Source organism: Plectrocnemia conspersa, unplaced genomic scaffold (genome assembly GCF_051122295.1).
Source record: "Plectrocnemia conspersa isolate PC_06_02 unplaced genomic scaffold, ASM5112229v1 ptg000001l, whole genome shotgun sequence".
Classification (NCBI taxonomy): domain Eukaryota; kingdom Metazoa; phylum Arthropoda; class Insecta; order Trichoptera; family Polycentropodidae; genus Plectrocnemia; species Plectrocnemia conspersa.
The window spans coordinates 10,510,752-10,522,754 of NW_028277165.1; the positions used below are offsets into that span (position 1 = coordinate 10,510,752).

Below are 12,003 nucleotides of genomic sequence, written 5' to 3' on the forward strand. Positions count from 1 at the left end.
GAATTTAAATTTAATATATTACGTGATTTTATCTTATAGCACAGTGTTTAAGTTCACTTAAAGTTTAACAAGAAAAGAAAAGAGAAGAAGTACATATATGCATAAAAAGATAAAAAAAAAGGGTTATGAACAGGGCTGTGGAGTCGTTTAAAAAAAACACGACTCCGACTCCGACTCCGATTCCGATATTTACCAATAACACGACTCCACTCCGACTCCGACTCCAACTCCGACTCCGACTCAAAAATGTTTAATTTTATCAGGTATTTTTGACGTTTTTCTACGCGTTTTATGTTCATACGCTATACACATTCATCATTACGCAATTAAAATTTCATAAATTTTATAATTTAAAAAAATGTATTTTATATAAAAAATGTTCGGGGTCGCTCATTTTTCACGACTCCGACTCCGGCCAAAACACCACGACTCCACGACTCCAACTCCGACTCCGACTCCGACTCCACAGCCCTGGTTATGAAGTTTAAGAAAAAAAAAAGAAAAAGCAAAACTGGAGTTAAGTATTACAGCAAAATATGCTTGGGCATCTTGTATTTGTACTTAAATTTCAAATTGAGTTTTATTTTATCGTAATCACCGAGACTTGAAATTTCATAGAAAACGAGACACGCAATTGTATAGAAAAAATAATGTATAATAAGCATATTTCAGATCAAATTCAGATAAAAAAAATATTTCAAGAATTCCATTAAATTCTACACAATAAAACTGTTATACCCGCACTTCACTCTCCGAAAGTTGTCCTAGTGGAAGTTCGACCGAAGTCGGTCAAGGTCGCAGTTTTTCGAATAGCGTTCGCACAGCCGGGAATTTCATACGCGTGCACGCTTCTCAACCTCGCGTATTATAACTACGTGCGTGTTTTAAACACAAAAAAAATTAAAGCCAAATGGAGAAAAAGGAGATGGTGGATGATTGCAATGCACCGGAATAGATCAATGTTAGTAAATAAGACATTTTATGTTGAATCGAGGCTTCACTGTCACTAATAAATAATAAACAGGAAACGTTCAAGTGTGCAACTAATGAATAATTTCTATTATTTTTTAAGGAAAAGTATGGAAAGTCAATTTGCTGAATTGAGATTTTATATACAATATATAGCTTAGGTCTTTCTCTTTATGATACATGCAAAATTGACTGCGGATTTTTGCGGTTTTTAACACATTGCATACCTTAAAAATGTATTATTCTTAAAAATGGGACGGGGCTTAGTCGCGAAAGTTACGACCTAAAAATTTGTTCAGAATCACCAAATATACACATATTTAAAAAAAAAACGATACCGGGTATGATAAAATGCTAGTCAAATACTTTTTCTTAATATAAAACAGCAAATTTGTGACATATACAATTTTTTTTTTTTACGCTACGCGGCTAAATTTTTTTATTACGCTACGCACGGCCGTTAAACACGGAATTCCTCTTCCTCGGGCCTACAATTAAAGAAATGTTAACGTCAAATTTAAAATACAGTTTTGTAATGATTGTAATTTTTTAATAATATGGTTACCGTGGTAAAATCAGTAAACGTCAAATTGTGGATCGCGTACTAATGAAATAAAATAAAAATTTGTTTGGAATGACTAAATATATACATATTTAAAAAAACGATACCGAGTATGATAAAATGCTAGTCAAATACTTTTTCTTAATAAAAAACATATACAATTTTTTTTTTACGCTACGCGGCGAAATTCGCACGACCGTTCAACACGGAATTCCTATTCCTCGGGCCTACAATTAAAGAAATACTTTAAATAATTGTATTTTTTAGCACTTATAATATTATATATTTGACTAAGAGCACTTATGGAATCAACTAAAGTGGTGAAATAATTTTGGCCGTCCAGATCGGGCAAAAATACCAAACAGTGGCGCGATCGTGAAGACGCCCATATTAAAATTGAATCGTTCTATCTCAGTTTGCGATAAACCATCTCTATCTCTCTCTCTCGTCACGCGAGAGAGCGAAAGGGGAAGTATCTCGCCGCTCGCGCTCGAAGCGTCTTCGGGTATTACTTTCGGAAAGCGAGGGAATTTTCGGAGGCGACGAAGTCGGCCGCCTCGACCAAAATTACCCCCAGTTTACCTCCCGTTCGCGGTGACCTCGGAGAACTTGCGAGAGATTTTAGCGCGGGGACAACCGAGCTCGACCGAAGTAAGCCCGAATTTTCACATTATATTTCCCGTCCTTCGGAGAGTGAAGTGGAAGCATTACATTTTTTCGTATGGTTTTTATAAGGGTCGATTGTTACTTATATTATTCCAATGTAAATGTTTTTCAAAAGCAGACAACTTTTAAAGAACAATATTGCCAATTAGTTCAGAATTCGTCGCAGTTGTGTACAGTTATTTGCAGACACGGCGTGAATATGTTACGCAACCATAAAAATACACCAATTACGTAATCTAAAATAAAATTAAAAAGAAACTAGATACATTTACATATATGCTATATCTACAGAATGCGTTTAATTAAACAATTAAGTCAAGCAAATCTGGGTATTTTCGTGTAATAAAAGTTTACAGGCGCTCTTAACCACTCAACAAAATATTGTACGAAGCGTCACACGAAATGTTATTTGTAATACTCAAGATGGTATTGAGATAGTAAAATGCTTAATTAGGTCAAAAGATATTTAAATAATTATATTAAATCTTAATATTTTAGTTACCAGTGAAGTACCACAAGGGTAACGTCTTGGACCTATTTTATAATATTAATTTAAAAATAATATAGCTAATGTGCCGATGATATTAAATATAAACTGGTAATAATTCACAACTCTCAAAATATATATATATATATATATATATATATATATATATATATATATATATATATATATATACATATATATATATAAATATATATATATATATATATATATATATATATATACATATACATATATATAATATATATATATATATATATATATATATATATATATATATATATATATACATATATATATATAAATATATATAAATATATATATATATATATATATATATATATATATATATATATATATATATATATATATATATATATATATATATATATATATATATATATATATATATATGCATGAGAAACCTATGAATACTATTTGATTATAAACTGACTTTTAATGAATATACATTTAATATAAATTCAAGAGATTCGTACTTTTTTATTTTTTTAAAATTAAGATCTTACTAATAGTAATCGTTATATAATATTTCACTTGCATTAATAGGATATGATTATTTACTGAACAATTTAAAAGAACACTATGAACGAATCGCTGTAATCGCTGTAGTTAATATAAAAGTACCCTAGTACACACACGCAGCAAAAATGTATATTGATAATAATAATTCCAATTACCGTATGAATTCCACATTCTCGATATTGCATCGGGTTGAGAATCAATCTAGTCAGTTGAATGTTTTTATCAACAATTACTTGCCCAGTTTAATTATACATATATGTATATATATTGACAAAAATAGGCTTATTATAAATATGCAATTATTCAAAAACAGTACAACATATTTTTAATTGTATAGCATATCGTGTTACAAATTGCATTTAACGATAATGATAAAAGTAATACAAGTATTATTAACGTACACAAAAAATAGTTCTATCAGTAACATATCGATACGAAAATTATCGAAAGTCATGTATAACTTGATCGTATAATATACCATAGGTATGTACGCGTTAATTATGATTTCTAATTTAGCCGCTGACCTTCAACCGTCATTGTTACTTTTATATACATAATCTTGCAACTCAAATGGCAGGTCCGAACGATGCTTTGTAACACTCACGATAGTCCAATAAAAAATAGTTACGTGTACATAAATTAGAAGATCGATATAATTCGAATTTGCTATTTTATTAGATCGATCCATAAGAATCTACTGTGTTTAGTAAACGATATATGCGTTCAAATCTATATTTTTTTAATGATTTAATATTAATATGAATTAAGACATTTAACCAATTTTCGAAACATGACACACCTATGTACACATAGGCAATTAAAAACGCGTTATATATCCACTTGGAGATTAAATGGCGGTCATACTTGTTTTCGTTTTTAATTTGGCCTATAATGTATTTTAAAATGATATGCAATTTAAGCATATTTTATTGAATATGAATCAATAAATTTAACGAAGGTTAATATTTTGTGAGGTAAGTTCCATATAAATATTAGATATAATAAAACGAATAAAATAAAACAACATTTTTAAAAAAGATGAGCCCCTTTAGCACTCTCGAAAGATATTGGTTAAGGTGGTCGAATAAATGGAGGTTATTATGAGCAAGGTTGGAGCTATATGAGGGATGCTAGAGCATTTAATTTTATCTAGCATCTAATATGAGAATATTGAATAAAATATAAACAGTTCTCGGGTGCAAAATTTAAACTGTGTAAACTCATTACGACACAAATCGCTTAATATATTACATTTTATCGCGAATTACTTACGATAAAAGTATCGATAATATAAATACCCATTCATTACGTATTGATAATTTTAATTCATTAAATTACATTGCATCATTATTAAATTTGTTACATTATACGAAAAACGTAGAGAATAAAAAACCTGGTCTATTTGCTTCCAACAATCATGCACAATAACGTCATTCAACACGTGAACATCGTGTGCTCTTGAATTTCAGCCTTGTAATTGGTCAGTCGCCCTGAAGGACGGTACAGATATGTGTAATTACATAAGATGATTTTTTGTTCCTGCGGTACAGTTGTCGAAATTATTACTTTATTGCCCCCCTTATCCATACATATTGTAAAGTTGTTTCCCATTATGTAGATGAAAATATGTTTGCACTGTAAAATTTAATACTATTTAAAATTTATAGACCAGTCTCAGAACGTACATATATTGCTTAGAAATCGTTCAGATCGAACAGCGAGAAATTTATTATTATTTTATCGACAAAACTATTTGGCCTTTCGATAGCAATTGAGGTGAAAAAATAAATATTCAAATTATTTACCTATCGTTATATTTACAATTAACTCAAAGGCAGAATTTAAACTAAATTGGTTAAGAATATTTGACGTCGTGTGATGCACATATGTATATGCTGAAATGTAGAGCGAATGAGCATCTATAAGTCTAGACTTAAAATCATATAAAATTTAAAATCATTTTATTTACAAAATTGTACCTTACTTTAAAAGCAGGTACGTAATTTGAGTACAACGATTACTTATAAAAATACATTAATCTAAAGATCTAGAAAGATTGAAACCTGTCTTTAAAACAATACATGCCTTGGTAAGGAAATTTAGTAAGGAAAAACCCAAAATAAAAGCACCCATTAAAATAATTTGTTAGGAATGTTTTATTATTCTAAAAATTCCTGAGCTATTTAAAACACATGAAAATTAATTTGAATCTACATCAATGCTTCTACTTCGCTTATCGCCCCGGCTACTTTGTAGTGAGTTTTTTATATGAGTAATTTTGTGTGAGCTCATACGATTTATGATCAAATTTATAGTCCATAGAACTGATATTTTAAATTTAAAACAAATAATTTATTTCAATAAAGTAATATTATAAATACATAACACAAAAATAAAAAATAACTAACTAGATTCTTTTACTTTATGTGTTTTGATTTCTTCCATGACATATTTCAGAAAATATATATTAACCTAACTTGATTGTTTTCATTACTCCACTAATTGTTATTTCAGTTGCTTTCTATTTAGGTAAGTTCTAAAATAAATAATTCCATTAATTAGGTTCAATTTCATACATATAACATAAAATTCAACAAAAAAATGTAACAAATAATGCCGTTTATGTTATTGAAAAATATTGTGACGACTAATAACAATATGTTGATAAGCTCAAAAGCAAGTATATGTGACATATAATGGTAATGATACTATAATTCGTTATTGAACAATAAATTACAGAAAAATATAAATTTCTGCAATGAAACAGTTAGTCTAGATTGGAATTTTTGCTCTACTAAACCAACCAAATCGTTTACTATAGATAGATATAATAATAACTAAAATGAAATACATATATGCATAATATATAAATGACGAAACATAAACGCAAGTTCAAACTTTCAATACATTACGAAATTCACCGAGATTCATAATACTCTTAAGTGGAAATTTGTGTAGCTTTCTTAATTCGCCATATAAATTATACTATTATGTAAATCGAACAACCTAAAACGAATTCATAAGATCTCCAATTAGCGATTGCGCGATAGGCAAACGCCAGTTATGCGATTATTTAATTTATTTCAATAAAACTGCGGGTGAACGAGAAGCTGCGTTACAATAAATCATCTAATTTTCCCCCCATAAAGGAGAATAGCATATCTATTTAATGGTATACCTGCAAAGGTCACATTCACTATGCGGTTTTCTCCATCTTTATCAGCAGACTGCGGTTTTCAGAAAACCATACGAAAACACCGGTGGTAAATGGTAGTGCGTTTTAACATAATTCAACATGAAACGTGGACATAACTGTATCACTTCACAGAACAAAGTCCGCAAATTGATAATACGTACAACTCTAATGCGTACCTCTTATTAGTGCATTAAAAATATAAAGATTTCGCAAGAGTCGACAAACTTTTTCCACTGTCAAGTTAAACATAATAGAGAAATATTTGAACTTTCTCTCAGTACATTTAACGTATGGTATTTTAAAATTTTCATATAAATAAAGACATAGAAGAAACATTTCTTTTTAAATCGCTCAAGGACGGGTACCGCACATGAGCGGGTTTTTCGATTATCAAAGATGGAATTACCTATGTATTATGAATCATTATTTCTATTGTTTAATTTTATTATTAAAAAAACGTATTTTATATTTTATTTTTTTGTTCAATATTTATTATTTAGCTAAAAAAGAAAAGAAAATAATTTTTCTCGGTTTTTTGAACAACTTTTGAAAAATATTTCAGGCATAAAGTGTAATTAATTGCATGCATCAAAAGATAAAATAAGATGGATTAGATAAATATCACTGTTATAATTATATAATATAAATATCCATTGAAGTCCACGAGGCAAGTCTTCGACACCTCTACTATTCTACTTTGATTTGAGGATTCAATATAATATTTCTATGCATCGTTTTATATGCAGTTATATCTCATTCTTATTTTGGAGATTTTATTGAAAAATAGTGATTGAGAGGCAAAAATTGTAATGATTCTGGTTCTGGTATAAAAATATTGCTTTTTATAATTTATATAGTGGCTTTTTTGTGAAGTACTGCGAATGTTGAGAATGGAAAGGTAAAACGTTTTAGTATTTATTAATTTTAAAAACTTTTGGTTGATAGTTATCAATTTGTTGGTCAAGTCTTTTTTAATTGTTGGTAAGTTTACTTTATTTTATAATTTTTCCACTTTTATCTCTGAATATCTCTGAAAAAATGTTTAGAGTGAAAAATATATATATTTTGTCCTAAATACGTCACCGTTTTCAAGTTACATATAGATACGTAGCACATAGTATCAAAATCCGCAAGATTATTTATCAACAATCTGTACTTTTGTATCTATCTAAACAAGGTAGAAAGTTGATAAAGTACTAAGTACTAAGGTGTTACTAAGTTTAAATGAGTAAATGTTGTTATGTAGAATTGACAGATTATCCTGTGTGTCGGATAGTGTTTACCAAAGCTCGTCCTCTTCCCCTCTTCCTCGTCGACGCGGATAAAAGTTTAACGCCACTAACACACGTAACACCACTTTTGCACAAAACTTTTCATTTCACTTTTCGGTTTACCTGGACTTTCGGTCTTTGGATAGATAGGGAACCAGTAGTCACCAGTCGTGTCGCATTGCGACAGATTCGACGCGCAATAGGCGCTCGAGCTAAGCAAAGCTCACCTCCGTTTCTCCTTGGGCGGCTTGGGGGCGCCGGCGACGAGGGCGGAGGCGGGGGCGGAGGCGTGCGAAGTCATCTACGGCGATTGGGGCGCAGCGACTTAAATCGAGTCAGGGCGGCGGCGAAAGGACACTCTCGGTCTCGGCCAAGGAGCTGTCACATTCCGCGGGCCTGTGCGGCAGGGGGCGAAAGCGGCGGCGGCGACGGACAGCACAAACGACACACGTAATGGCTCGCGAACCACACTGGGGGCTCGAGCATAACAATTACGATTACGACCATGCGCGCGCACTGCCGCCAACTTTACGGCCCCATAGACGTCATGTGAATTTTTTTACCAAAATTCATAACATTTACAATTAAATTCGAATTGTATTTTTTAAATAACTACATATATTTTTAATACTTGATTCAATCTAAAAGTTGGCACGCTCGTTGCGGGGAAAAGTCTACAGGTTGGCAGCACTTACACATAAATGTTATGTGTGTGTATCAGGAACGTCGTTCAATAGGGTGGGTTTTTTTTTAATTGTTTTATTTGTCCCCCTTCCCTTAAATTTGGCTACAAAAATGCATGTCATTTATATAACTCCAGTTTCCAAAATTTAAAAAAACACACAAATTTAAAGATATGCCATACCGCTTTGTATGGGTGAGTATATCCCCATTTCTCTCTCAAGTATTCGCTTATACTTGTGCGAGCGAAATGCATAAGTGCGTGTAACAGAAAGAGAGAGAGAGCTAGGGCAACGTGCCTCACGCTCCGACTCGTTCTGACGTACATACCAGACTGCGTTTCAATCGTGCGTCAGTATTTATTTGCTTGTCGTCAGGAGAGCTACATATGTCGAAGCGCTGGATATTAGTGCGCTTCCTAATTATTTTTCGAATTTACAAGTACATTTTATATTTTTACTTTGGTAAATAATTTTAATATAAACTAACTATTTAAAACTGCGTATTATAAAATCCATAAAAATTAAAAACAAAAATTTAGTTTGTCCCTGTATATATATATATATATATATATATATATATATATATATATATATATATATATATATATATATATATATATATATATATATATATATATATATATATATATATATATATATATATATATATATATATATATATATATATATATATATATATATATATATATATATATATATATATATATATATATATATATATATATATATATATATATATATATATATATATATATATATATATATATATATATATATATATATATATATATATATATATATATATATATATATATATATATATATATATATATATATATATATATATATATATATATATATATATATATATATATATATATATATATATATATATATATATATATATATATATATATATATATATATATATATATATATATATATATATATATATATATATATATATATATATATATATATATATATATATATATATATATATATATATATATATATATATATATATATATATATATATATATATATATATATATATATATATATATATATATATATATATATATATATATATATATATATATATATATATATATATATATATATATATATATATATATATATATATATATATATATATATATATATATATATATATATATATATATATATATATATATATATATATATATATATATATATATATATATATATATATATATATATATATATATATATATATATATATATATATATATATATATATATATATATATATATATATATATATATATATATATATATATATATATATATATATATATATATATATATATATATCGGGATCGGAGTCAGACCTTGCGAAGAAGTCGGAGTCGGGAAAATTTTTCAGCTACTCCGCAGCTCTGCTATAATCCAATATCAGTTCTGCCCTTTATATCAGTTCTGTTATCGGGATTGGAATAAATATAAATTTTTGTTTTTAATTTTTATGGATTTTATAATACGCAGTTTTAAATAGTTAGTTTATATTAAAATTATTTACCAAAGTAAAAATATAAAATGTACTTGTAAATTCGATATATATATATATATATATATATATATATATATATATATATATATATATATATATATATATATATATATATATATATATATATATATATATATATATATATATATATATATATATATATATATATATATATATATATATATATATATATATATATATATATATATATATATATATATATATATATATATATATATATATATATATATATATATATATATATATATATATATATATATATATATATATATATATATATATATATATATATATATATATATATATATATATATATATATATATATATATATATATATATATATATATATATATATATATATATATATCGAATTTACAAGTACATTTTATATTTTTACTTTGGTAAATAATTTTAATATAAACTAACTATTTAAAACTGCGTATTATAAAATCCATAAAAATTAAAAACAAAAATTTATATTTATTCCAATCCCGATAACAGAACTGATATAAAGGGCAGAACTGATATTGGATTATAGCAGAGCTGCGGAGTAGCTGAAAAATTTTCCCGACTCCGACTTCTTCGCAAGGTCTGACTCCGATCCCGAATTTAAAAATTTCGATAGTATAATCTTAAATACCTAATTTATTTATATTCATATAAATAACAACAAAAAGAAAAGAACTAAAAATAATTATGTTAATATAATATTTCTTATCTATAACCCTTAGACCGCCGACCGGTAAATTCTTAATTACTCGCTGTACGCCATGCTTTTTTAGCGATATAATTTTTTGGCTACTTACTCTGTTTAACACATCATTACAGCCAAAATACTCAATTTTTATATTTTAAAATTATATATGTATGATTAACCCTTAGACCGCCGACCGGTAAATTGTTAATTACTCGCTGTACGCCATGCGTTTTTAGCGATATAATTTTTTGGCTACTTACTCTGTTTAACACATCATTACAGCCAAAATACTCAAATTTTATATTTCAAAATTATATATGTATGATTAACATGGTTTAAACATTCTAATTATATCAATAAACAAACATTTTTAGTCGTATTGTTGGAAATATGGAGTGAACAAAACTAAATCTATTCGTCGGTCCGCGAGTTGGCTCGCGTACACACACCTACACACTCATGAACGCGCGCGGCACTATACAAGCGAACGACAAGCAGGGTCATGCTCACACTGAGACAATTTTAATATATAAATCTGCAACGCATTTTTTCTTCGTCTGACCTACATCCTGTTATAAAAATTTACAAATCGACAACATTTCTTTGATGCATACAAAATCACATATATCGTACACAAAAATAACCCTAATAACCAAACCGTTTGTTTTTGACCAATGGTGTTTGCAATTGGTTGTTGTTGAAGGTTGTCATATTTCTTTATATATAAAAATAATAAATAATAAAACTTGATAGCAAAATACGATGTTACATTTAACTATATATAATAAGATGTATAATTTATAATATATACATATTCTTCTTCTTCTTCCACGGCACTACAACCGGTGATCGGTTTTGGCATTTCCACCTAATTTCTTGTAGGGCTTTTAGATATATCTTGAGTTTTAGTATGTCTTCCGATATTGTTTACATTTTTCCTGGTTGTAATATTGCACATTCCAGCTTCCAAAATTGAAGTCCAATCATTTATCTAGATTTCGATCGTCTAGGTCATTATCAATCGGGGCGGATTTATTATTTCTTTGTGATTTTTTCATAACTATTTGGATTTATCCACGTTGGTTGGTTTGCTCCATGATAGAAACCCTCCTCCTTTATCCGGGCTTGGGACCGGCAAGAGTGCAACATATCTACACTCCAGGCGGAATATGTAATATATATTACACACACACACACATATATATATATACAATAAATAATAAACTTTTCGACCATCGTGACGCATTGGGGTAACCTGTTAGGTCACGATGGTATTAATTTAATGTAAATACATAAACCTATTACAAATAAAT

The 12,003-nt window shown here is 28.1% G+C and overlaps 1 protein-coding gene across 2 annotated transcripts in view; it reads right to left on the minus strand.

Annotated features, from left to right (window-relative positions):
- Positions 1–8,184, minus strand: part of LOC148238791 (hypoxia-inducible factor 1-alpha-like) — a 146,714-nt gene extending 138,530 nt beyond the window's left edge. For both annotated transcript variants that reach the window (XM_088181652.1, XM_088181664.1), the window contains exon 1: positions 7,940–8,184. In XM_088181652.1, the coding sequence (XP_088037778.1) occupies positions 7,940–8,013 (74 nt within the window). In that variant the 5' untranslated portion in view covers positions 8,014–8,184. The remainder of the gene's footprint in view (positions 1–7,939) is intronic.
- Between the last annotated feature and the right edge of the window lie 3,819 nt (positions 8,185–12,003).